The 27976-nt window shown below is 43.7% G+C and overlaps 1 protein-coding gene across 1 annotated transcript in view; it reads right to left on the minus strand.

Moving 5' to 3' along the window:
- Positions 1-6191: 6191 nt before the first annotated feature.
- vgf (VGF nerve growth factor inducible) overlaps positions 6192-27976 on the minus strand; it is a 28002-nt gene continuing 6217 nt past the window's right edge. Inside the window, exons 5-6 of the mRNA XM_038995300.1 lie at positions 7899-8392; positions 6192-7823 (exon numbers count right to left, since the gene is read on the minus strand). Coding sequence (XP_038851228.1) covers positions 6192-7823; positions 7899-8392 — 2126 coding nt within the window. The remainder of the gene's footprint in view (positions 7824-7898; positions 8393-27976) is intronic.

Consider the following 27976-nt stretch of genomic DNA (forward strand, 5'->3'; position numbering starts at 1 on the left):
CTGTGGGTGTTTAAGTGAATGTACACGTTTATACACGTAACTGCCAAAATAATGGGAACATGAGGGATACAAAGTATATTGAAAGCAGGTGCTTCCATACAGGTGTGATTCCTGAGTTAATTAAGAAATTAACATCACATCAGGCTTAGGGTCATAAAACTGCTGAACAGGCCATTCATTTGGCTACATTGGATATGCCCCCAGGCGATGGCAATGCCTGCATCCACATAATATGAGTGGTCACTGAATGGTTTCATTAGCATGAAATAGATGTAAACCATATGCCATGGCTGCCTCAGTCACCAGATCTCAACCCAATTGAACACTTGTGGGAGTGTTCTGGAGTGGCGCCTGAGACATCGTTTTCCACCACCATCAACAAAACACAAAATCATGTTTATTTTGGAAGAATGGTGTCGCATGCCTCTAATAGATATCCAGATAGTTGTGGAATCTATGACAAGGCACATTGAAGCTGTTCTGACTCATGGCAGCCCAACACCCTATTAAGACACTTCATGTTGGTGTTGCCTTTATGTTGGCAGTTACATGTACATCTATCTCTGCATATGTTGTCAGTATGTGCATGAGTGTGTAGTAGGCCCTCTCTGCAGTAGGTCCTGAGTGTGTGTGCCTGACTGTGCGCATGGTGTGTGCACTTCTTTGTGTGTGTGTGTGTGTGTGTGTGTGTGTGTGTGTGTGTGTGTGTGTGTGTGCGTGTGTGTGTGTGTGTGTGTGTGTGAGAAGGCTGGGTTGACTGCCTAGGGGTTCTGCAGTGGCTCTGCATGGAGATGGTGGCGCGAAGGATGACTCACCCAGCAGAGGAGGGAGGGAAGGGGGGAGTCACATGACCAATGAGTCACTGCTGCTACCCCTCCGTGGGCTGGCTGAGCTACACTCATCAACCTCTCCTCTCCTCCTTTCTCCTCATCCCATCCGTTCTTCTCCTCTTCTCCTTCTTGTCTTCTTCTCTCCTTATCCCATCCCTCCCTCCATCTTCCTTCCCTCTCTCCTCTCCTCTCTTTTCTCCATATCTCCTCCCTCCATCACTCGCTCCCTTCACTCCTCCTCCTCTCCTCCATCCCTCCCACTCACCAACCTATTTTCTATTCCTCTCATTTATTTGCAATCTATCTCTTTATTTAGACTCTGAGTGAGTGAGTGAGAGAGAATAACAATAATAATAATAATGAACTAGCTAACTAACTAACATAAATGATTGTATAAATACTCACTCCACTCACACTTCACCCATCAATTTACCCCATGCTTCCCTAGCCATATGATTGAATAACCTTTGACAGTGTGAGTCTCCATTAGATCTCTGTCATCGCCAGCGGGCTCCAGAGGGGGCAGCCCACCTGTTCGACAAGGGGGAAACAGGCACTCCTTACTGAGATCAAAGCTTCTGGCTGACCCCTTGTGCTCTGGATCTCAGCGTGACAGTGATGCATGTTTGAATCTCCCCAGTAGCAGTGGTAGGTCCCTGACACAGCAGCACCATGGGACTTTGCTGGTACATATAGTCTGACATGACTTCCTTTCCTCTCTTCTCTCGTTCCCCCTCTTCCTTCTCTCCCTTCCTTCCCTCTCTTCTCCTCCTGTTCCGTTGCTGCATACATGGGGTGAATGGATGGGTAGTGTGTGTGATTGTGTGTGTATATCCATCCCTCCAGTGAGCAGAAATCAACCTCTCCTCTGATCACCCATTAAACCTCAAACAGCTCCCTGAACACACACACACATACACACACTCCAACCTTTCTTCTCCCCTCTTACCCCTTCCTTCCCTCATCTGCTTTCTCCCCCTTTCTCCCCTCTTCTCCCTCCTCTCCCCCTAGGTGCATGTATTATCAAACCAACACAACCATTCTTCTGCCCTGTATCCCTCTTCTGCTTCCTCTCTCACCCCCCTCTTCTTTCCCACTCCCTCACATCCCCTCATCCCTCACTTCCCTCTTCTGCTCCACTCCACCTCTTCCCTTCCTCATCCTCCTCTCCTTCCCTCATCTCTTCAGTCAGTACAGAATTAACAAGGCGACGTGGTTTGAATTGAAGAGGGGAGTACATAAGCGCAAACAAAGGATATCAAGGACCTGGAAGGATTCTGTATGGAGGAATGGTCTATGATCCCTCCCAATGTGTTCTCCAACTCATATGAAACAATTTAGAAAAAGGCGAGGTGAGGTTTTGAAAACAGGGGTGTCAATAATAACCTTTTTGAGACTTGTTAAACGAAATCTATTTCTCTGAGCAATTGTATTAGTGTAAAATAATATAATTTCCCAATTTTTGGGAGCATTAAGAACACCTGCTCTTTCCATGACAGACTGACCAGGTGAATCCATGATCCCTTATTGACTTTTTAAATCCACTTCAGTCAGCGTAGATGAAGGGGAGGAGACAGGTTAAATAAGGATTTTTAAGCCTTGAGACAATTGAGACATGGATTGTGTTCGTGGGCCATTCAGAGGGTGAATGGGCAAGACAAAAAATGTAAGTACTTTTTGAACAGGGTATGGTAGTAAGTGCCAGGCGCACCGGTTTGGGTTAAGAACTGCAATGCTGCTGGATTTGTTTAGGCTCAACAGTTTCCCGTGTGTATCAAAAATGGTCCACCAGCCAAAGGACATCCAGCATCCCTGTGGAACGCTTTGGACACCTTGTAGAGTCCATGCCCCGAAGGAATTGAGGCTCTTCTGAGGGCAAAAAAGGTGGTAGTGTAACTCAATATTAGGAAGGTGTTCCTAATGTTTGGTATACTCCGTGTAGCTCAGTATTTGAATTATTTATTTTATGCAGTAATTTTGGCTAATCTTTGTCAATGGTGTCAATAATTCCCGACCCCACTGTATGTTGAAAACGTCATGACTGGAGACAAACGGGACAGGACATATGCTTGTTCAAAGTTTGGATTTCAGTTGATTACTATAGCGCCCCCCTTGGGCCAATCAGTGTAATTTTGTAAATGCTGGATCTTTATTGCAAGATGCATCATTCACCCAAGTGGTGTCTGAAATATCACTTGTGACTAAAGTACGTACGAACGGACGGAGACAGATCCATAGTTCCCATCTGATTTCATTGTAGGGGACAATAGGTGGTGTGTTGGCATCGATTGGCTGTAAGTCTCATGCAGGTTGTGCGCTAATCACTGTATTATAAAGGAATACATTGTAGCAAGTAGCAGTATCAGTTTTGTCTACGGTTGCAAAATTCTGGTAACTTTCCCAAAAACTTTTCCGAAAATGTTTCAGAAATCCTTGTTGGAAGATTCCCGGAATCAGAAGGGAATAAGCAAGAAATCCCTATCAAACATAGTGTGCTGTTTTCATGATGGTTTGCCCCATTGTTGCTGCGTGTGATAGGTGAGAAAAGGAGTCAAAGCCAAGAGCCAATAGAAATCCACAAAAAGATGTTGTAAAAAATAGTTGATTTTATTTATTTCTCTCTGTGTAGCAAAACTATCATGGATACATGCGGTTATTTACAATCAGCAATACGCATGTTTATTACGACATAGGTACAAGGTACATCTAGAAATAGAGCACATAGATCAGAACATCCTCATACAAGACTTCAACAGGTTTTTTTTTCTGGTACTTCGTTACGTCTATAAAGTCATCTTTTAGTTATGCTTTGAGATTTTTTTATACTTTTATTTAATGCTCGTCAAGTTCATCAAAAAAGAAGCAACACATTTTAGATGCAGGCACACAGAAACGTGCAGCAGACACTGTCTGCTATCTTGTCTTTCTTTTTCATCCCTGTAAATGTTCTCTTTCCCTCCCTCTCTTTTTTATAAAAGAAACAAATCTGTTTCAAAGTGGAAGTAATGTTTAGGTATACCCTCCCCACTTTCACGACCTTCCATATAATCTCTCTGTCTCTCTCTCCTACAGCAGATATCTTACACTTCAGTATTGAGTAGGAGGTTTGAAAGGCCAATTCTGTCCCCTTCGATCAGTGTTTCTAGTGGACCCACTCAAATGCCAAAATGCAATGAGTTCAGTTGAGTGAACTGAAACAGTCCTAAAGGTACGTCCCGAATGGCACCGATTCCCGATATAGTGAGCTCCTTTTGACCAGAGCCCTATGGTCTAAGTCTAAATCGCAGTTAAGCAGAACACACACATCAAATCAAACACCACACCCAATGTTTTCCCAGTGTTTCTCCCCTCATCGCTTCTCTAAAATAATGGATTTTTCACTGGTGTCTGTGGCGTCAGTCACATTGAAAATGGTTTCACTTTGAGATTGTCTCTGCTGTGTTTGATTGAGCTTTGATGCTAGCCAAGCCAATGGGTGCATACCAAATGGCACCCTTTTCCCTATATGGTGCACATAGGGCTCTGTTCAAAAGTAGTGCACTATTAAAGGGAATAGGTTACAATTTGGGACACAAGCCCTGTCTCGGCTACGAGATTGCCACACGGTTATTTAAAGACATGATGGTGACAAAAAAAAACGATTTTTGTTGGGGTTTCGTTTACAAGGAAATATTGAGCGAGTAAGGATTTGTAGGTGATTAGATATTGATTTCCAATAACACAATCCTTTTTTTTTGTGGTGAGATATTGAATCACAGTCCTTTCCAGCATCTAAAGGCATAAACACAGAGACATATTGGTTTCTCTACAGTAGCACAGAGTGAAAATCCTTGCCCCTTTTCAGTTTCTTTTCCCTATTCTCATTTCACTCATTCATCGGGGAGTATGTGAGGGACGATTCCATTTCAAATCAAGTCAAGTTTCATTGAAAAATTGCCAAAACATTTTTCAATTTGTGAATCGAATGAGATTTAATGGAATCGTGATCACAACCCCATTTCTCTACGAGGGTTTAACTCAATTCTACCCCCTTTACAAAGTCAACAGTCTTAGCAAGATGAGGGGGAAATCATAAGGCAATATAAAACTGTATTTCAGTATTTTCAGTTTCTGTCCTTTAAAATCACTTTGTCTTACAAATATTTGGAATGTATGAATGTGTAAATCTTAGCACTGCTTTGTAGAAAAAAACACAAGTACATTACAAGTACATCAAATAAATGAAATAATATATTCATAAAATAATCAAAAAGTGTGGGCAATTGACATAAAAATGTAACCGTTTTTTAAAAACAAACTCACTGTGATAACGACAGAAAAGAACAACAGAAGTGATAAAAACAGACAAGTAACAAATAATAAAAAACAAACAATATATTTGATTAATAAATAGTGACTGCATTTGCGCACAGTATGGCACCGCATCATCAAGGGTATCAATACAATAACAATGACTTTCTCTGTCCTTGATAATAACTGTTTGTATCTATGAGTTCTTGAAAAGGTCAAATTCTATATTTTTTGCAAGCTTCATTTTCTGTAAACAATCAATGACATATAACTGACATGGTAACAATGTAACCACTGATAACAATAAAACATAACAGATACACATTGGTAAGGCTTTATATCCATTGGGCCTGTTCTCCAATAACGATGGCTAGTCTTTTGGAATATAAACACACTAGACTGTGCATTTTGGTTCCAAACATTGACATCTGTGTATTTGTTAACACCTGTAAGTCTCTTGTAGGAGTTTTGGATTACAGGCAACATGATAGGTCAGGCTGAGTCCCAAATGGTACCCTATCCCATATATGTAGTGCACTACTTTTGACCAGGGTCCATGGACCCTGGTAAAAAGTATTGCGCAACATAGGGAATAGGGTGCCATTTGCAATTTCCCCTCAATGTTGGTCTTCGGAACGATGCCGACGCTCCCTCATATTTTCCAGAATTCCAGGATGATGAGATGAGTCTATAGAGTCAGTGTTCTATAGTTCTGTGTGTTCTATAGTTCTTTATGTGATTGGTTTAGTGCCCCTCTTTCAGTCATTTTGGACCAGCTTCAGTTTCATCTTCCAAAGAAAAGAGCAAGAGGAATGAATGGATGTGGGTCGTCCTGACTCCCTCACTTTCCTATCTGCAAGTTCATTTTTACTCTATACAAAAAAAAGCTACATGTAATTTGTGTTGCTCTTTGACAAAAATCTAACAGTACATTAAAGAGACAAAACCAAGACAAAACCTGAAATCAAAAGTAAGTGCTGAAAAGAAAGAAAAAAAAATCCATTGTTCTCTCTTCCTCCCTTTTTCCCCTCCCTCCCTCCTTCCCGCCCCCTCTCTCTCTTTCCTCTCTTTTCACTGAAACATCCTAGGCCTGGGTTTCATAAAGACCTGTTGAATGTAGTTCTCCAGGTCTTCATTGCTATCTTGCTGCTGCGGCCCCATCCCTATCCCCTGCATCCCATAGTAATCTTGGTCCCGGGTCAACAAAGGTGCTGAGGGCGCTTGGTAATAGTAACCATGCCGATGGCGAGGCTGAACCTGACCCCTGGGTGGGGACGAGCGAGGTTTAGGCATGGGGACGGGTAGGGGGTTGTATGTCCTGGGTTGTGGGGGGAGGAGGTAGTTGGGGTAGTTGGAGTAATTTGGGTAGTAGAGGTTCCGCCGGAGTGCCGCGGGGGGCTTCCTCGGGCGGGGCTGTACCCAGGGACGGTACCTCCTCTTGGGGGGGAAATCAAAGTCGTAGTCCAGAGAATTCGACAGGAGGTCGTTGAGCATGAAGGAAGGCTTGGCATAGAAGCGGGGCTTGGGCTTGGGAGGGGGGAAGTACATTGGGTAGTAGCCTCGATAGGGCTTCTGTTGGTAGAAGGGATAGGTAGGATAGTTGGAGGAAGTCCGAAAGGACTTCTGTTGAGGTTTGATCCAGAGGTCTTGCTTTGAGGGTTTGATGGAGGATTTGTCCTTGAACCACGCCTTGAGGGGATTGATGGCCGGGAGAGGCTGCTTCAGGGTGGGGTATCGGGGGTGTGAAGGCTGGGCATCGACAGCTTTGGCTGCTGGGTAAACCAGGGGTCTTTGCTGGGGTCGTTGCCAGGGCAATGTCTCAGGAGCGTCTTTCTTCTTCTTCTTCTCAACGTCGCTGATGATGTCAATGACGTCGTCCGCGGGGAGGTGGAGCTTACTGGAGATCTCGATGAGCTTATCAATGGTCTGAGGATCAATATCATCGTCCTCGCTGACAACCTCCTCGTCAGAGCGCTTGTCCTCCGCTGCGTTGGACAGCAGGGTCTTCTTGTTCTGGTACTTTCCTTTGTCCTGTTTGACCATGTACTGCAGGAGCATGTCCGAGGCTATGTCCGCCAACTTCTCCTCCTCGGCTTTGGCCCTCTGCGCCTCCATCGCCTGCCTCCTGACCTCCTCCTGCTCCTCCTTCGCCCTCCTCTCTTCCTCCTCAGGGCTCAGCATTTCCTCATCATCATCCTCAGCCGCCGGGCGAGCCAGATTGTCAAAGTCGTCCATGAAGTTGCCTCCTCTATAAGTGGGCATGTTCAGGGCTTTCTGCATCTCCTCTTGCCATTTGAGCTTCTTCGACATGGCTCGGGGGTATCCTTTAGCTTTGAGTTTTATCTGGTTGTGGATCAGGGCTTGGTCTGTGTCGTCTTGGCTGTAGCCCCTGCTCTCTCTCCCTCTCTGCTCCTGGGCCTCCCTCTCTCTCTTGTTAGCTGTGTTGTAGTTCTGTAGTTCCTCCAACATGCTCTGGAGGTTCTGCACTTCATCTGGACTTAGTTGCTCCTCTTCCTCCTCTTGCTGAGTCTCCTGTGAGGTGGGAGGTCCCTGTTGCGCATCCTCTCTGGCCCCCACTTCCTTCACTCCCACCTCCTCACCTCTTTCTCCTTCTGCCGGAGGTCGTTTCTCCTTTCCAGGAATCGTCTGGCTGGTGGTGTGGCTAGTCACTTTCTCTGTTAGTCTTTCCTCCTCCTCCTGTGCTCTCTTCCTCTCATCCTCCTCCTCCTCATCCCTCTCTCGCTCCTCCTTGCCCTGCGCCGCAGCGGCTGCCATCACCAGCTCAAGCTCCTCGCGACCGTCCCTGTCTCGGTCTGCTCCCTCCTCATCCAATGCTGCTCTCACCTCCTCTCCCTTCTCCTCCTCCTGCCTCTCTCTCTCATTCTCCTCCTTTCCTCTCTCCTTTTCCTTGCTCCCATCCTCCACACCGTTCCTCATTTCCCCGTGCGGCTTATTCATCGCCTCCAGCAGAACGGCTGCTAACGTTTTGGGGTCCATGTCTCCAAAAAGCTCATCCTCCTCTTCTGCTCTCTCTCTCTGTGGAAGTCCGCCCTTCCTCCCTTCATTCTCTCCCTCGGCTGGCCTAAGTCCAAGAGGGGAAGGAGCACGGCTGTCGCTGGGGCTGTGTGTCTCGGTCGCCACGGAGGCGGTGAGTGGGAGGGTTAGGGTGAGTCTCAACAGGACAACCAGTAGGATAAGGGCACTTGTGGCGAAGCGGGACCACATCATGACCACACAGAAAGGACAAGAGGGGGCGAGGGAAGGTGATGCTCCTGGTGAAAGAGAGACAAAAAATATAGATTTGTTAGATAAAATAAGAAAAATGGGTGAACCCACATAGAATTTTTATTCTATGGAACCCTCCAATACAATAGAAAGCATTTTCTTTTTATATACCTATAATGAAAAGTTTTACAGGATGGTACAAATTGTTTAATGAGCATATATATATTATTTTTATTATTATTATTCTTATTTACAATGACGGCCTACACCGGCCAAACCCGGACGATGCTGGGCCAATTGTGCGCTGCCCTATGGTACTCCCAATCACGGCCGGTTGTGATACAGCCTGGATTCGAACAAGGGTGTCTGTAGTGACGCCTCAAGCACTGAGATGCAGTGCCTTAGACCGCTGCGCCGCTCGGGAGCAGCATATACAGTTCAGTTAAAGTATGTGGTATCACTGCCAAGAAAACCATTAGCTCATAGCATTATTAAAGTGAAATGAATTAATGGACGTGAGTCAGCCTGTAAAGGAATGAGGGATAGGAACCAAAAAATAAGCACAAATGGAGTAGATGATGTCATCACTCATCTGCATGTGAAAACAATTCTCAACCTTGAATCATGATGAAACACTAGAGTAGGTTGCTTTTACAACAGATATACTTTTCTCAGTACACACTATCAGTTTCCCCCATAAATATAACATACATAGATAAAATACTATATTCATTCACCTTAATCAATGTAGATCCTGCACCTCTGTGCAGGTCACAAATAACATCAGTTGAGCATAGGGACCCACACAAAATGGCTGACCAGTATTAGGCCAACAGTTTGAAATGGTTTCTCAACGACTTGCTAGCTTTTCGGTCATTTCCATGGCTCATATTAATTGCTTTCACAACAATGCCTTTAAATCCAGTTTGTCCAATTTGGACTTTTCCTCAATTGAACTTTTCTGCTCCACAGGCTAAACTAGAATACCTGTAGGCTATTTACTGCAAGGTGTCAAGATAAATGAAACTCTTGTGCGTCGATTTGTGTTAAACCGTTGAATTAGGCACATGCTATACAGTATTTAGTATTTTCTCGCGCCTCCACTGAGCTGATCTAACAAAAGGTTAATTGTCTCAGTGTCTCGAGTTAGTGCTCCCTGCATGTGTAATGCTCCCTTCGCATGTGAGCTCTCCAGGCGCGTGGTAACAGGGCGGGTGGCAACTGGCAAGAAAGCGTTCGAATGTGCGTGCTACAGAGAAGAAGTAGGTGTTATTTGTAAGGTCATCTATATCTGTGGCCATGGCAACAACCAATTTCACATTGATCGCTACAGTAAAATAACTAATCGTAACTAACTCCACAACAATATCAAACATAAACCCATTGGATTTAACCATTGACACGGGTCTGTATTCATTGCAGATATCATCCCAGAATGTAGATGAGATTGAAAATGGACATGAGATTAAAAGATCATAATACCGCATTGAGGCTGCATCCCAATTGGCAGGCTATTCCCTACCCAACACAGTGCACTACTTTTGACCAGAGTCCTATGGGTCCTGGTCAAAATAGTAGGCCAACAGTTAATAAGGAATAAGAAGCCATTTGGGATGCATGATATAGGTTTGACCCCTGGATAATCATAACACAGATGGATCAGTGTAATCTACAGAGTGAGAGATTAGGAGACAACCTACCTGGCCTGGATGATGCACCCGTGTGTGTGTGTGTGTGTGTGTGTGGATGATGCACCCATGTGTGTGTGTGTGGATGATGCACCCATGTGTGTGTGTGTGTGTGTGTGTGTGTGTGTGTGTGTGTGTGTGTGTGTGTGTGTGTGTGTGTGTGTGTGTGTGGATGATGCACCCATGTGTGTTTGTGTGTGTGGATGATGCACCCATGTGTGTGTGTGTGGATGATGCACCCATGTGTCTGTGTGTGTGTGTGGATGATGCACCCATGTGTGTGTGTGTGGATGATGCACCCATGTGTGTGTGTGTGTGTGGATGATGCACCCATGTGTGTGTGTGTGTGTGTGTGTGTGTGTGGATCATACACCACAAATCTCACTCTCTCCCAATAGAGTGATCTTTCCTAACATGCCCAAGTCATGCGTAGGCAAACCGAATAGCAACAATCTATATCACCTTACAATTATTCCATCTCTTTTGTTGGCTTTATTGGTCCCACTTTTTCATACTTATTTCTTTAGCTGTATAATGTTTGGTAAACGTTGTACCTTGTGTGGTACAGGTATTAAAAAGCTTCTGTATCCGCAAATGTCTGTCTCTCCCGTTCTCATAATTCTATCCGCAAATGCCCATCCATGAGGGCAATATACGTAGGGTGCAGTCTCTCCACCAAAGCACATTATTCATCTGCTTTTAAGAAGCCCTATCTAGCCATAGTCTGCTCAGTAGAAATGCCACCCGACTCTGTTGCCTCAAGATTAAAAGTGCAAGAACTGTATCACCATAGGAACTCTAGTATGCATGAAAGTATAGAAGAAAGCAGAGCACTTATATACATAATTAATGCATGTACATACATGTCTCAACTATTAAAAAGTAGCATTAAAATTGGTTTGACATGCAAAACCAATTTTTTTACGCAGCCAGATGCAGCTGTTTAAAGTGTCCTTTTCACCCTTTGTCTTTATTTGGTCTTCCTGGGTTTATTTTTGGCAGTTGGTGACGCCATGGTGATGGCAAAGATGATGGAAGACTGGGAAGAGGCGTGGCTATGATGATGATGGCTATGATGATGATATGACAATTATCATGATCTCCGGTAATCCCTGTCAATATGATTGCCACAATCATTAGCCAACCTCAGTCATTCTATCATTCGATTATTTCTCTTCTCATAATCCACACCCATTTTCTTGTAGGCTATTCATACTGAGAGATAGTAATCTCTTACAATTTACAAAGATTAGTATTGAAAAATGTTAACTTGTGAAAATACATTCCTTTATGTTGATCTTTTAAAACACTTGTGTTATATTTATTTATTTATTTTAGGGTGTAGATCATCTTTAATATTGCAGATAGATTGTGGCTTCTATCAATGTATATATATGTGTGTTTTCGGGTGGCAGGTAGCCTAGTGGTTAGAGCGTTGGACCAGTAACCGCAAGGTTGCTAGATCAAATCCCTGAGCTGACAAGTTAAAAATCTGTCGTTCTGCCCATGAACAGGGCAGTTAACCCACTGTTCCGAGGCTGTCATTGAAAATAAGAATTTGTTCTTAACTGACTTGTCTAGTTAAATAAAAGGTTCAATAAAAAATGATATATATATATATGCCTTCGGAAAGTATTCCGACCCCTTGACCTTTTCCAAATTTTGTTAGCTTTATTCTAAAAATCAATGAATTATTTATTTTGCTCAACAATCTACACACAATACACCAAGGACAAAACATTTTATTTTTTTTAGCAAATGTATACATTTTAAATATTTTATTTATTTATTACGTAATTATTCAGTCCCTTTTCTATGAGACTCGAAATTGAGCTCAGGTGCATCCTGTTTCCATTAAGCATCCTTGAGATGTTTCTACAAGTTGATTGCAGTCCACCTGTCGTAAATTCAATTGATTGGACATGATTTGGAAAAGGCACACACCTGTCTATATAAGGTCCCACAGTTGACAGTGCATGTCCGAGCAAAAACCAAGCCATGAGGTCAAAGGAATTGAAGATTGGAAGCACCAAGACTTTTCCTAGAGCTGGCCGCCCAGCGAAACTTAGCAATCGGGGGAGAAGGGCCTTGGTCAGGGATGTGACCAAGAACCCGATGGTCACTCTGACAGAGCTCCAGAATTGCTCTGTGGAGATGGGAGAACCTTCCAGATGGACAACCACCTCTGCATCACTCCACCAATCATGCCTTTATGGTAGAGTGGCCAGACGGAAGCCACTCCTCAGTAAACGGCACATGCCAGCCCGCTTGGAGCTTGCCAAAAGGCACCTAAAGACTCTCAGACCATGACAAACAAGATTCTCTGGTCTGATGAAACCAAGACTGAACTCTTTGGCCTGAATACCAAGCGTCACGTCTCTAGGAAACCTAGCACCATCCCTACGGCAAAGCATGGTGGTGGCAGCATCATGCTTTGGGGATGTTTTTCAGCGGCAAGGACTGGGAGACTAGTCAGGATCGAGGCAAAGATGAATGGAGCAAAATACAGAGATCCTTGATGAAAACCTGCTCAAGAGTGCCCAGGACCTCAAACTGGGGCGACATTTCACCTCCCAACAGGACAACAACCCTAAGCACACAGCCAAGATAATGCAGGAGTGGCTTCGGGACAAGTCTCTGAATGTCCTTGAGTGGCCCAGCCAGAGCCCGGACTTGAACCAGATCAAAAATCTCTGGAGAGACCTGAAAATAGCTGTGCAGCGACACTCACCATCCAACCTGGAGATCTGCAGAGGAGAATAAGAGAAACTCCCAAAATACAGGTGTGCCAAGCTTGTAGCGTCACACTCGAGGTGCTTGAACAAATTACTGAGTAAAGGGTCTGAATACTTATGTAAATGTTATTTCCGTTCTTTTTTTTTTTTTGCTAAAATGTCTAAACCTGCTTTTTCTTTGTCATTGTGGGGTATTGTGTGTCGATTTATGAGGGGAAAAAAACATTTAAATCAATTTTAGAATAAGGCTGTAATGTAACAAAATGTGGAAAAAGTGTAGGGGTCTGATCACTTTCTGAATGCACTTATATTTATATATATTTTTTTTTTCCTAAATTGTTTCCCCCCTTACACTACCACCTCTCCCCTAACTGGAGTAAACACATTCAATATATTTTCCTTTATTATTAAAACACTTTTGTTACGATTTCTTTCATCTACAGTCTGTCTAACAAAATGCAAGGTGGAAGCCCATACAAACTCTCAAAGACATTACCATAGCTTTAGTTTTCAATCGTTCATGCCATAGGATCAATCAGTTTGATCACTTTTTAAATAAGATATATTAAAGTAGTTAAGACTTACCTGGTGTCGTGTGGTGAAACCAGATAGGCTACTTTCCCCTCCTTGTCACTCCTCAAATCTCTCTAATTTAACGTGTTACTCTAACTCAACACACCAATGTCTACTTAACACAAATAAAGCTCGGTGTTGTTTGGAAGTGTATATAAAGTAGAAAGTTATTTCTCCCTTTTGGTTTCCCTACTGTTGCCTCATTCGCTGTGAGTCTGTTTCAGTGAGTATTATCACGGACAGCACAGCAGGTTTCTTTACTGTTGCCTCATTCGCTGTGCTTCTGTTTCAGTGAGTTATCACCCACAGCACCGCTTCTTTATACGTCCCCCCCTCCCTGCCTACGTGACTCGACGTCAGAGTTTTCCCCTAGTGACGGAACCAAGCTTTCATTGATAAGAATTTTCGCTTCGCTCGAATGAACCACGAGCGTTCTGGCTCTGCCACACTGCAGTAGCCTGATGAATGAACGGAAACGGGGTGAATTAAATAGTATTTCTCCAGGGGGGGAGCATAGCCAAAAACACACCACAGGAGAGGGAGATAGGTGAACTAGTTTTGGGGTGGGTGCTGCGATTTGTTTCCAGACATGAGGGGGAGTGCAGCTTTTTTGTTGTTGTTGCCTGCACTGAATACACTATAATCGCCAACTATTAAAGGGCCAGTACACTACTTTTGTGATTCAAAAAACAACTAAATATATTTGAGTCTTTACCAGCATTTGTAACTTAAGTATGATAATGATCTGTACAAAATAGTTAATCTGATAATCTGATCTATTCTGGTCTAACATTTTCCATTTTAGTAGATGCACTTATCCTGAGCAATTTACAGTAGTGAGTGCATACATTTTCATACTGGTTCCCCGTGGGAATTGAACCCATAACCCTTGCATTGCAAGCACCATGCTCTACCAACTGAGCCACATCATCAAATCATAACACACCACTTAATATCTCAATGTACTCAATTACTGTATCGTGCATTGTTTTTCTTCATGGTGATGGAAAGTCTACAGGTACAAACCTAGATGACCAGCCTATGTACAATACAGTAACGTACATTAAGTGGTTTCTTAGGGTAGTAAATTAATACTGCACAAAAACTGATTGTTGTTGTGTATTGATATTCTACTTTGTCCCTTTGGGGCACCTGTAACACCCCCCTGCTTACCTATGTTGGAATGCTTGGAATGTTTTGTCCTGTGAAATGCATTAATGAGCCTATTATGTCAATTAAGCTTGTATCCATTCGTTTATATCATAGATTATCAACGTTAGACTAATTTACTATCTTATGCCTTCTCGGCCCTTTCTTCATTTGGAAACATTATGCATTTTCTCCAGCAAATGTCAAGGCGTACACTGCTGTATGGAGAGTACAGTCCAATCAAATTAAAGGATAATGTAATCTGATGGTGGGGCAGGCTGCAATGAGCAGTGCCTGTCTGACTCTTACAGTGATTGGACATGGAAGTGTTTATGTGCAACACACAGGCAGCCCAATTCTGATATTTTGTCCACTAATTGGTATTTTGACCAATCACATCAGATCTTTCCACATCAGATCTTTTTCAGACTGGTCAAAAGACCAATTTGTGAAAAAAGATCAGAATTGGGCTGCCTGTGTAAACCTAGCAAGAGAGACAGAGAGAAATAGAGAGGAAGTGCGTGTGCATGTATATGCGTTTGTGTAGATCTGTGTGTGTTTCCAGCAGAGATAGATGACACAGGTAATCGGGTGCCAAGGGGGCAGATTCTCCTATAACAGTTTAATTTTACCGTCTGCCACTCAATGTTAGAGCGGTGCGCGGGTTTGTTGTTTTGCAGCTTCCTCGTTTCCCCGCAGTGACTCACCTTCTCTAATGCTGCCCACATGGCCCCTTTGGGACGTGGGTTTGATATATGTATGAAAGTGAGGTCAAAACTAATATTCAATTATCTAACTAGTTGAGCTAGACCTATGGCTATAGGCATGCCAACTCTGATAGCCTAAGATAAATAAAATCTGAACAAAAAATATATATATATATATACACGAGGTGAGTAGTGGGACACATAGCAAAGTGGGAAACTTAAGCTTTGTATTGGATATAGACACTGACACTGCTTGGTATAGAGGTCCTGGATGGCAGGGAGCTCGGCCCTAGTGATGTACTGGGCCGTACGCATTACCTTCTGTAGTGCCATGCAGTTGAATGCCGAGCAGTTGCCATACCAAGCGGTGATGCAGCCAGTCAAGAAACTCTCAATGGTGCAGCTGTATAACTTTTTGAGGATCTGAGTTCCCATGCCAAATCATCTCAGCCTCCTGAGGGGGAAGAGGTGATATCATACCCTCTTCACGACTGTGTTGTTGTGTTTGGACCTTGATAGGTCCTTAGTGAAATGGACACAGAGGAACATGAAGCTCTCGACCTACTCCACTACAGCCCTGTCGATGTGAATGTCTCATCATTGTCTGTGATCAGGCGTTCCACCGTCGTGTTGTCGGCAAACTTAATGATGGTGTTGGAGTCGTGCGTGGCCATGCAGTCATGGATGAACAGGAGGTACAGGCGGGGACTGAGCATGCATCCATGAGGGGCCCCCGTGTTGAGGGTCAGCTTGGTGGATGTGTTGTTGCCTACCCTCAACACCTGGGTGACCCCATCAGGAAGTCCAGGATCCAGTTGCAGAGGGAGGTGTTCAGTCCCAGGTTTCTTAGCTTAATGATGAGCTTGGAGGGCACTATGGTGTTGAACGCTGAGCTGTAGTCAATGAACAGCATTCTCACGTAGGTGTTCCTTTTGTCCAGGTGGGAAAGGGCAGTGTGGATTACAACAGAGATAGTATGCAGTATGCGAATTGGAGTGGGTCCAGGGTTTCTGGGTGATGGTTTCGATGTGAGCCATGGCTAGCCTTTCATAGCATTTCATGGCTACAGACGGGAGTGCTACGGGGCGGTAGTCATTTAGACAGGTTACCTTGGCGTTCTTAGGCACAGGGACTATGGTGGTTTGCTTGAAACACGTAGGTATTACAGACTAGGTCAGAGAGAGGTTGAAAATGTCAGTGAAGACACTTGTCAGCTGGTCAGCGCATGCTCTGCGTACACGCCCTGGTAACCCGTCTGTGAATGTTAACCTGTTTAAAGGTCTTACTCACATCGGCTACGGAAAGAACAGCTGGTGCTCTTACGCATGGTTCGCTTTGCTCGAAGCGAGCATAGGAGGTATTTAACTCATCTGGTAGGCTCGCGTCACTGGGCAGCTCTCGGCTGGGTTTCCCTTTGTAATACGTGATAGTTTGCCACATCTGGTGTAGTAGGATTTGATCTTAGTCCTGTAAAGATGCTTTGCCGGTTTGATGGTTTGTTGGAGGGCATAGCGGAAATTCTTATAAGCGTACGGATTTGTGTCTTGCGCCTTGAAAGTGGCAGTTCTAGCCTTTACCTCAGTGCGGGTGTTGTAATCCATGGCTTCTGGTTGGGATATGTTACGTATGGTCACTGTGGGGACAATGTAATCGATGCACTTATTAATGAAGCTGGTGACTGACATTGTAAACTCCTCAATGGCATCGGATGAATCCCGGAACATATTCCAATCTGTGCTCTAGTTTAGCTTCCGCTTCATCGGACCAATTCCGTATTGATTGCTTCCTGATTTGAGTTTTTGCTTGTAAGCAGGAATCAGGAGGATAGAGTTATGATACGATTTGCCAAATGTAGGGCGGAGGAGAGCTTTATATGCGTCTCTGTGTGTGGAGTAAAGGTGATCTACAGTTTTATCACCTCTCTTCAACAATGTCACCAAGGAACCAGGCAAAATGGCGGACGGAAGACAGGGTGGTGCGGCAGGTGCCGCTTCTCATTCGAATGCTGTAATTTTATCTAAACCATCAGGTGTACGCCGACCCCAGCTAAGTAACTCATGCAAAGAGTTAAAGCGCAATTATGTGTTTTATCTCCAGTACTCTGCCATGATTGTCAGTTATGTAGCTGCTCTACTGATAATCTCAGTGCGTCCTTGCTGGGATGACACAATCAATCTACTACCGGAGAATATTAACACCAAACACATTGGTTCACCGTTCCACGGGAGCGGACAGTACACAGCATACCATAATGTTCTGAATAATGGCCAAGTCTACCTCGCTCCTTATTCTACTGAACCGCTTAGGCGCAACAAACACAAGTCCAACATTTATCGGAAACTGTTAAACTACCTGTTCACTACCCTCCTGCTCTCCGGGGATGTGCAACTCAATCCTGGGCCCAACATCACCGAGCCAGCGATACGCACCGGAGTGGAAAGCGGTGGATGGCCTCGTCCACTGATCGTCGCCGCTGTGGAAGTGGGTGAGTGCTATGGTCCTATGGTTTCTCTCGACTCACCCGGCTCCAGGATAGATTTTGACTCTTCAAACATACCAAAGTCGCTATATGCGATCCCTGACTCTGCTTCTGGTACGCAAGCTGTTTTAATTAGTTCCCCGCATCCAGTGCAGGCGGGAGGGATTGTTAATTGCGCTACCGAACTGCCCCTAATCAAAACGAAACAAAACGGCCTAAACCCAGCCGTCAGAAAACACAGAAAATGTAACTTTTTTCAATGTGTCAATCACTCTCGAGTCATCTGGGACCCACGAGCTAAGCCCAAGGGACTACTAGGGGGGCACTTGAACATTCGTAGTGTCATTCCAAAAAGTGATCAAATTCAACATCTACTCACAGACTCCAACCTTGACTTTCTCTGCCTCTCAGAGACATGGCTCCATAAAAACTCTCCATCTGCTGCTTTGATTGTGCCTGGCTACAATGTTTTCAGGAGAGACAGGACTGAAGGAAGAGGAGGGGGTGTGATGATTTACATTAAAGAACATATCCGATGTAAACAAATTGAGTGGTCATGTGATAATGAACTAGAATGTATTGGCCTGAACATTACACTGTCTCCCCAAATGTCTTTTACCCTCATTGGAATGTATAGGCCACCTTCCACCAAAAGTGTGTTTTTTGATCAGTTTAATAACATGCTTAGGGAATGTGATTTTGGGAAAGAGGTCATCTTAATGGGAGATTTTAACATTAATTATGAAGACAAGTGTTGTAGGAAAACTCTCAAACGGATCACTAATACCTTTGACCTTACACAGCTAGTTAAAGGGCCAACCAGGGTGACTTGTTGCTCTAAAACACAGATTGATTTGGTGTTCAGTAATAAACCAGAGAGAGTGACTAAATCATTCAATATGGTTACTGGGCTATCTGATCATAATCTGACACTTATAGCCAGAAAGCTGTCTAAGAGCAGGTTTAACCTCTCTACTGTTAGAAAGCCTGATCAACTAAGAATACCTAAGAGTGAATTAAGCTATTTTGAAAACGCAATTAAGGGAATTAACTGGAATGATCTCTTGTCCTATGCAGACGTGGAAGCTGATAGTCAAGTTTTTCTATCCACAATCCAGACTACATTAAATGGTTTCCTAAAGAAAATCAAATCCAAACCTGGCCAAAAGAGCACTCTTCCTTGGCTAAATGGAGAAATCTGGAAATTGATGAAAGAACGAGATTATTATCTAAAAATAGCCCTAAGATCCAAATTAGAGCATGACAGACGTAGGTTTACCATGTTGAGAAATAAGGTGATGAAAGAAATCAGACAGGCCAAGGCAAACTTTTTTATTAACATAATTGGTGAAGCAAAGGGAAATTCTAAACTGATCTGGGAGAATCTAAAAAAGTTAACAGGGAAAGACCATAGTAACACTGCAAAAAGACTAGAAATCATGGTGAATAACAATCTAACACAGGATGCAGTCGAAATAGCAATAGCCTTCAATTCCTACTTTAGTGACTCTGTCAGGGTACTGACACAGAACCCCTCCACTGGTTTCTTGGGCTCAGTGCTAGTAAATGATACTCAACCTGTCTTCATCATAAGGGAGGTTTCTGAGTCAAAGGTGGACAAGGTGATTAGCTCACTAAAGAACTCTAAAGCCAAAGATGTGTTTGGGATGGACTCTACCTTTCTTAAAAACTACAAAGAGTCACTCATTGGCCCCATTACTAAGGTCACCAACACATCTATTGGTCTCGGGGTGTTTCCAAGGGTATGGAAGTCGGCCATAATAACGGCCATCTTTAAATCAGGCGACCCTGCTGACGTGAGTAACTACAGGCCCATTAGTATACTACCTGTGGTGTCAAAGGTTGTTGAAAAGTGTGTAGCAGAACAACTGATTGCCCACCTCAACAACAGCCCCTTCACATTACATTCCATGCAGTTTGGCTTCAGAGCGAAACACTCCACAGAAACGGCCAACTGCTTTCTTCTGGAAAATGTGAAGTCCAAGATGGACAAAGGGGGCGTTGTTGGGGCTGTGTTTCTGGACCTAAGGAAGGCTTTTGATACTGTTAACCATGAGATTCTCATCACAAAATTGTCCAAGTTCAACTTTTCCCCCGATGCCTTGAGATGGATGAAATCATACCTTGAAGGCAGAACTCAGTGTGTCAGAGTGAGCAATGAGCTGTCGCCCACTCTTAGCTATGATGTGGGTGTGCCCCAAGGGTCAATACTGGGGCCCCTCCTGTTCAGCCTGTACATTAATGATCTGCCTTCTGTCTGTACTGGGTCTGAAGTTCAAATGTATGCAGATGATACAGTGATATATGTGCATGCAAAGAGCAAACAACAAGCTGCACAAGAACTCACTACTGTAATGGTCCAGGTTACAAAGTGGCTCAGTGACTCGTGTTTGCATCTCAATGTGAAAAAAACTGTTTGCATGTTCTTCACAAAGAGGGCAACAGATGCTACTGAGCCAGATGTCTATGTGTCAGGGGAGAAGCTCCAGGTGGTATCTGATTTTAAGTACCTTGGCATCATACTTGATTCCAACCTCTCTTTTAAAAAGCATGTGAAAAAGGTAATTCAAATAACCAAATTCAACCTAGCTAATTTCCGATTTATACGAAATTGTTTGACTACAGAGGTAGCAAAACTGTACTTCAAATCTATGATACTCCCTCACTTAACATACTGCTTGACTAGTTGGGCCCAAGCTTGCTGTACAACAGTAAGACCTATTCAGTCTGTCTACAAACAGGCTCTCAAAGTGCTTGATAGGAAGCCCAATAGCCATCATCACTGTCACATCCTCAGAAAGCATGAGCTCCTGAGTTGGGAAAATCTTGTGCAATACACCGACGCATGTCTTGTATTCAAGATCCTAAATGGCTTGGCTCCCCCTCCACTCAGTATTTTTGTTAAACAGAAAACCCAAACATATGGCAGCAGATCTACAAGGTCTGCCATGAGAGGTGACTGTATAGTTCCCCTAAGGAAAAGCACCTTTAGTAAATCCGCTTTCTCTGTGAGAGCTTCCCATGTCTGGAATACACTGCCATCAGACACACATAACTGCACCACATATCACACTTTCACAAAATGCTTGAAGACATGGCTAAAGGTCAATCAGATTTGTGAACATGGTCCCTAGCTGTGTGTTGCCGCTTTCCATGTCTGTTGTCTGTAACTTGTGAGGTGTGGAAACACTTTGTTGCTTTTATGAATTTTGTTTTGCTGCTTTTTGTTCTATGTTGCTCTGTCTGTATGCTACGTCTTGTTCCATGCTGCTATTGTCTATATTGTAATTGTTTTTAATAACCTGCCCAGGGACTGCGGTTGAAAATTAGCCGGCTGGCTAAAACCGGCACTTTTACTGAAACGTTGATTAATGTGCACTGTCCCTGTAAAAATAAAATAAACTCAACTCAACTCAACTAGTTGCACAGGTGACACCCTGGTAGAAATGAGGTCAAACGGATCTGTTTTCCTGCATTAAAATTACCGGCCACTAGGAGCGCCGCCTCTGGATGAGCATTTTCTTGTTTGCTTGTTTGCAATCTTAGTGCCAGCATCTGTTTGTGGTGGTAAATAGAGATGAAAACTCTCTTGGTAAATATACTGAACAAAAATATAAATGCAACATGGAACAATTCCAAAGATTTTACTGAGTTACAGTTCGAATGAGGAAATCAGTCAACGGAAATGTGTTCAATAGGCCCTAATCTATGGATTTCACATGACTGGGAATACAGATATGCATCTGTTGGTCACAGATACCTTTAAAAAAATGAGCCTCACAATGGGCCTCAGGATCTCGTCATGGAATTTCTGTGCATTCAAATTGCCATCGATAAAATGCAATTGTGTCCGTTGTCTGTAGCTTATGCCTGCCCATACCATAACCCCACCATGGGGCATTCTTTTCACAATGTTGACATCAGCAAACTGCTCGCCCACACAACGCCATACAGGTGGTCTGCAGTTGTGAGGCCAGTTGGACGTATTGACAAAATTCTCTAAAACGAGGTTGGAGACGGCTTATGGTAGAGAAATTAACATTCAATTCTCTGGCGACAGCTCTAGTGGACATTCCTGCAGTCAGCATGCCAATTGCACGCTCCCTCAAAACTTGAGACATCTGTAGCATTGTGTTGTGACAAAACTGCACATTTTAGAGTGGCCTTTTATTGTCCCCGGCACAAGTTGCACCTGTGTAACGATAATGCTGTTTAATCAGAGCGTCGCTGCACAGCTATTTTCAGGTGTCTCCAGAGATGTTTGATCGTGTTCAAGTCCAGGCTCTGGCTGGGCTACTCAAAGACATTCAGAGACTTGTCCCAAAGCCACTCCTGCTTTGTCTTGGCTGTGTGCTTAGGGTTGTTGTCCTGTTGGAAGGTGAACCTTTGCAACAGTCTGAGGTCCTGAGCGCTATGGAACAGGTTTTCATCAAGGATCTCTCTGTACTTTGTTCCATTCATCTTTGCCTCAATCCTGACTAGTCTCCCAGTCCCTGCCAATGAAAAACATCCCCACAGTGATTTCCATCCCCAGGTTTCCTCCAGTCGTGACGCTTGACATTCAAGCCAAAGAGTTCAATCTTGGTTTCCTCAGACCAGAAAATCTTGTTTCTTATGGTCAGAGTCCTTTAGGTGTCTTTTGGCAAACTCCAAGCGGGCTGTACTTGGTCACCGTCCTGACCAAGGCCCTTCTCCCCCGATTGCTCAGTTTCACTAGGCGGCCAGCTCTAGGAAGAGTCTTGGTGGTTCCAAACTTCTTGCATTTAATAATGATGGAGGCCAATGTGTTCTTGGGGACCGTCAATGCCGCAGACATCTTTTGGTACCCTTCCCCAGATCTGCGCCTCGACACAATCCTGTCTCGGAGCTCTATGGACAATTCCTTCGACCTCATGGCTTGGTTTTTGCTCTGACATGCACTGTCAACTGTGGGACCTTATATAGACAGGTGTGTGCCTTTCCAAATCATGTCCAATCAGTTGAATTTACCACAGGTGGCGGATGATCAATGGAAACAGGATACACTTGAGCTCAATTTCGAGGCTCAAAGCAAAGGATCTGAATACTTATGTAAATAAGGTATTTCTGTTTTAAAATCTTTATACATTTGCAAAGATGTCTAAAAATGTTTTTTCTCTTTGTTATAATGGGGTACTGTGTGTAGATTGATGATTACTTTTTTATTTAATACATTTTAGAATAAGGCTGTAACGTAACAAAATGTGGAAAATGTCAAGGGGTCTGAATACTTTCTGAATGCACTGTACTCTCTCATTTATTATCCTTTACAATGACATGTTGACCAAACCGGCTCCATGCATGCATCTGCGTGCGCCATCGTGCGAATGTTGATTTTGTCTATCCCCACCAGACACGCTCATGACAGAGGATTAAAAATAACAAAACCAACTGTGAACCAACTATATTAATTTGGGGACAGGTCGAAACACACAAAGATACAGCAAAGAAAAGGACCATATGCATTTCAGGTAAAATAACAACCCAATGTTTATCTCACAGGACAAATTAGCTTGCAACAGCTTGGTGCCTTTCTGTTGCTAGCTAATTGGTCCTGTGAGATAAACATTGGGTTGTTATTTTACCTGGAATGCATATGGTCCTTCTTTGCTGTATCTTTATAGAATTTTGACCCATTTTGCATCATACAAAACCCTAGTTAATGTTTTGTTTTCTTTGATTAATCTCTCCTCATTCATCGTTATTCTTCTTCTGTGGATTTTATATAGTTGTTGGCAACCATCTTTAAGGTGCTTTACCACCACCAACTGGACTGGAGTGTGGACCTCGTTCATCTTTCAGTCACCCAAGTGGGTATATGCTCGTGTATGGTATCAATCTGATCCAAAAGTCGAATGAGCACTATATGGCGCATGCCAGCAAGATGAAACCTCATTGAGCGAGCAAACACTGAGTTGCGAGAGAAGAAAATGGTTGAGCAAGCAGAGGACCGGTCCCGCGAGTGCACAGGCCACACAGGCCACAATCCACTTGTGTGTAGATTGATGAGGGGGGAAAAAACATTTTAATCCATTTTAGAATAAGGCTGTAAGGTAACAAAATGTTTTTAAAAAGCTAAGGAGTCTGAATACTTTCCAACGGCACTGTAGTATATACACTATGAACACTATAAATGTCAGGTAGCCTAGTGGTTAAGAGTGTTGGACTAGTAACCGAAAGGATGCTGGTTTGAATCCCGAGCCTACTGTGAAAAATGTGTCGACGTTCGCTTGAGTGGGGCACTTTACCCTAATTGCTCCTTTAAGTCGCTCTGGATAAGAGCCTCTGATAAATTACTAGAATGTAAACAAATAAGCAGAATTATGCATATATAAGAGAGGGCAGATCAATACAGTGGATGGAATAAAATTTTGTATGGAGTTGAAATCCCAGATTAAAATCCTTGTACAATCCACAGACAATGGTAAAAAGGCAAACAAAAGTATGGCACTGGAGTTTGAGGAAGGTGGACGGATAAATATGTGCCTAGTTGTGTAAGGTATAATACGAGTTGGCGACTCACTGGTCCAAACTTGAGGTCCTTTGCCTCATTGGTGTAGTGGGCCAGGGCAATGAAGTAGAAGCCTGACTCCACCAAGTCAAATGTGTTCTCTCTACACACACTAACCTGTCTCCTGAGAACTGTTTGGAAAGAGAGAGGAAAATAAAATAAAAATTCAATCAAATGTATTTATAAAGCCCTTTTTACATCAGCCGATGCCACAAAGTGCTATACAGAAACCCAGCCTAAAACCCCAAACAGCAAGCAATGCAGATGTAGAAGCACAGTGGCTAGGAAAAACTCCCTAGGAAGGCAGGAACCTAGGAAGAAACCTAGAGAGGAACCAGGCTCTGAGGGGTGGCCAGTCCTCTTCTGGCTGTGCCGGGTGGAGATTATAACAGTACATGGCCAAGATGTTCATACGTTCATAGATGACCAGCAGGGTCAAATAATAATAATCACAGTGATTGTAGAGGGTGCAACAGGTCAGCACCTCAGGAGTAAATGTCAGTTGGCTTTTAATAGCCGATCATTCAGAGTTAGAGACAGCAGGTGCGGTAGAGAGAGAGAGTTGAAAACAGCACATCCGGTGAACATGTCAGGGTTCCATAGCCGCAGGCAGAACAGTTGAAACTGGAGCAGCAGCAGGTGGACTGGGGTGGACTGGGGACAGCAGGTGGACTGGGGACAGCAAGGAGTCATCAGGCCAGGTAGTCCTGAGGCATGGTCCTAGGGCTCAGGTCCTCCAAGAGAAGAGAGGAAAGTTAGAGGGAGCATACTTAAATTCACACAGGACACCGGATAAGACAGGAGAAATACTCCAGATATAACAGACTGATCCTAGCTCTCCCAACACAAACTATTGCAGCATAAATACTGGAGGCTGAGACAGGAGGGGTCGGGAGACACTGTGGCCCTGTCCGACGATACCCCCGGACAGGGCCAAACAGGCAGGATATAACCCCACCCGCACAGCCCCAACACCACTAGAGGGATATCTTCTAACCACCAACTTACTATCCTTTATACAAGGCCGAGTATAGCCCATGAAGATCTCCCCCACAGCACGAACCCGAGGGGGGCGCCAACCCAGACAGGAAGTTCATGTAAGTGACTCCACTCACTCAAGTGACGCACCCCTCCTAGGGACGGCATGGAAGAGCACCAGTAAGCCAGTGACTCAGCCCCTGTAATAGGGTTAGAGGCAGAAAACCCCAGTGGAGACAGAGGAACCTGCCAGGCAGAGACAGTAAGAGCGGTTAGTCGCTCCAGTGCCTTTCCGTTCACCTCTGGGCCAGACTACACTCAATCATAAGACCTAATGAAGAGGTGAGTCATCAATAAAGACTTGACGGTCGAGACCGAGTCTGCGTCTCTCACATGGATAGGCAGACCATTCCATAAAAATGGAGCTCTGTAGGAGAAAGCCCTGCCTCCAGCTTTTTGATTAGAAATTCTAGGGACAATAAGGAGGCCTGCGTCTGTGACCGTAGCGTATATGTAGGTATGTACGGCAGGACCAAATCGGAAAGATGCGTAGAAACAAGCCCATGTAATGCTTTGTAGGTTAGCAGTAAAACCTTGAAATCAGCCCTAGCCTTAACAGGAAGCCAGCCTAGAGAGGCTAGCACTGGAGTAATATGATAAAAAAAAATTGGTTCTAGTCAAGATTCTAGCAGCCGTGTTTAGCACTAACTGAAGTTTATTTAGTGCTTTATCCGGGTAGCCGGAAAGTAGAGCACTGCAGTACTCTAATCTAGAAGTGACAAAAGCATGGATACATTATTCTGGATCATTTTTGGACAGAAAGTTTCAGATTGTTGCAATGTTACATAGATGGAAAAAGGCTGTCCGTGAAACAGTCTTGAGAAGTTTGTCAAAAGAGAGATCAGGGTCCAGAGTAATGCCGTGGTCCTTCACAGTTTTATATGAGACAACTGTACAACCATCAAGATTAATTGTCAGATCCAACAGAAGACCTCTTTGTTTCTTGGGACCTAGAACTAGCAAATTTATTTTGTCCGAGTTAAAAAGTAAAACATTTGCCGCCGTCCGCTTCCTTATGTCTGAAACACAGGCTTCCTTTTGGGGCTTCACCGTGTTTCATCGAAATGTACAGCTGTGTATCGTCCGCATAGCAGTGAAAGTTAACATTATGTTTCCGAATGACATCACCAAAAGGTAAAATATATAGTGAAAACAATAGTGGTCCTAAAACGGAACCTTGAGGAACACCGACATTTAGAGTTGATTTGTCAGAGGACAAACCATCCACAGAGACAAACTGATGTCTTTCCGACAGATAAGATCAAAACCAGGCCAGAACTTGTCTGCGTAGACCAATTTGGGTTTCCAATCTCTACAAAAGAATGTGTTGATCAATGGTATCAAAAGCAGCACTAAGGTTTAGGAGCGTGAGGACCGATGCAGAGCCTTGGTCTGATGCCATTAAAAAGGTAATTTATCACCTTCACAAGTTCAGTCTCAGTGCTATGATGGGGTCTAAAACCAGGCTGAAGCATTTCATATCCATTGTTTGTCTTTAGGAAGGTAGTGAGTTGCTGTGCAGCTTTTTCAAAACATTTTGAAAGGAATGGGAGATTCGATATAGGCCGATAGTTTTTTATATATTCTGGTTTGGCTTTTTCAAGAGAGGCTTTATTACTACCACTTTTAGTTAGTTTGGCACACATCCGGTGGATAGGGAGGCATTCATTATGTTCAACATATGAGGGCCAAGCACAGGAAGCAGCTCTTTTAGTAGTTTAGTTGGAATAGGGTCCAGTATGCACCTTGAAGGTTTAGAGGCCATGACTATTCTCATGAATGTGTCAAGAGATATAAGATAAAAAAACTTGAGTGTCTCCCTTGATCCTAGGTCCTGGCAGTGTTGTGCAGACTCAGGACAATTGAGCTCAGGAGAAATATGGAGATTTAAAGAGGAGTCCGTAATTTGCTTTCGAATGATCATGATCTATGCGTCAAATAAGTTCAAGAATTTATCACTGCTGAAGTGAAAGCCATCCTCTCTTGGGGAATGCTGCTTTTTAGTTAGCTTTGCGACAGTATCAAAAATACATTTTGGATTGTTCTTATTCTCGTCAATTAAGTTGGAAAAATAGGATGATCGAGCAGCAGTGAGGCCTCTTCGATACTGCACGGTACCGTCTTTCCAAGCTAATTGGAGGACTTCCAGTTTGGTGTAGCGCGATTTCCATTCCAATTTTCTGTAAGCTTGCTTCAGGGCTCGGGTATTTTCTGTATACCAGGGAGCTAGTTTCTTATGACAAATGTTTATAGTTTTTAGTGGTGCGACTGCATCTAGGGTATTACGCAAGGTTACATTTAGTTCTTCAGGTGGTTAACCGATTTTTGTACTCTGACGTCCTTGGGTAGGTGGAGGGAGTCTGGAAGGGCATCTAGGAATCTTTGGGTTGTCCGAGAATTTACAGCACGGCTTTTGATGATCCTTGGTTGGGGTCTGAGCAGATTATTTGTTGCGATTGCAAAACGTAACAAAATGGTGGTCCAATAGTCCAGGATTATGAGGAAAAACATTAAGATCCACAATATTTATTCCACGGGACAACACTTGGTCCAGTGTTGTCTGTTGACTGTGTTGACTGTGGCATTGAGTAGGACCGGAGACATGTTGGACAAAACCCACTGAGTCGATGATGGCTCCGAAAGCCTTTTGGAGTGGGTCTGTGGGCTTTTCAATGTGAATATTAAAGTCACCAAAAATGTGAATTATCTGCC

The sequence above is a fragment of the Salvelinus namaycush genome, chromosome 6 (assembly GCF_016432855.1).
Source record: "Salvelinus namaycush isolate Seneca chromosome 6, SaNama_1.0, whole genome shotgun sequence".
In the NCBI taxonomy this organism is placed as follows: Eukaryota; Metazoa; Chordata; class Actinopteri; order Salmoniformes; family Salmonidae; genus Salvelinus; species Salvelinus namaycush.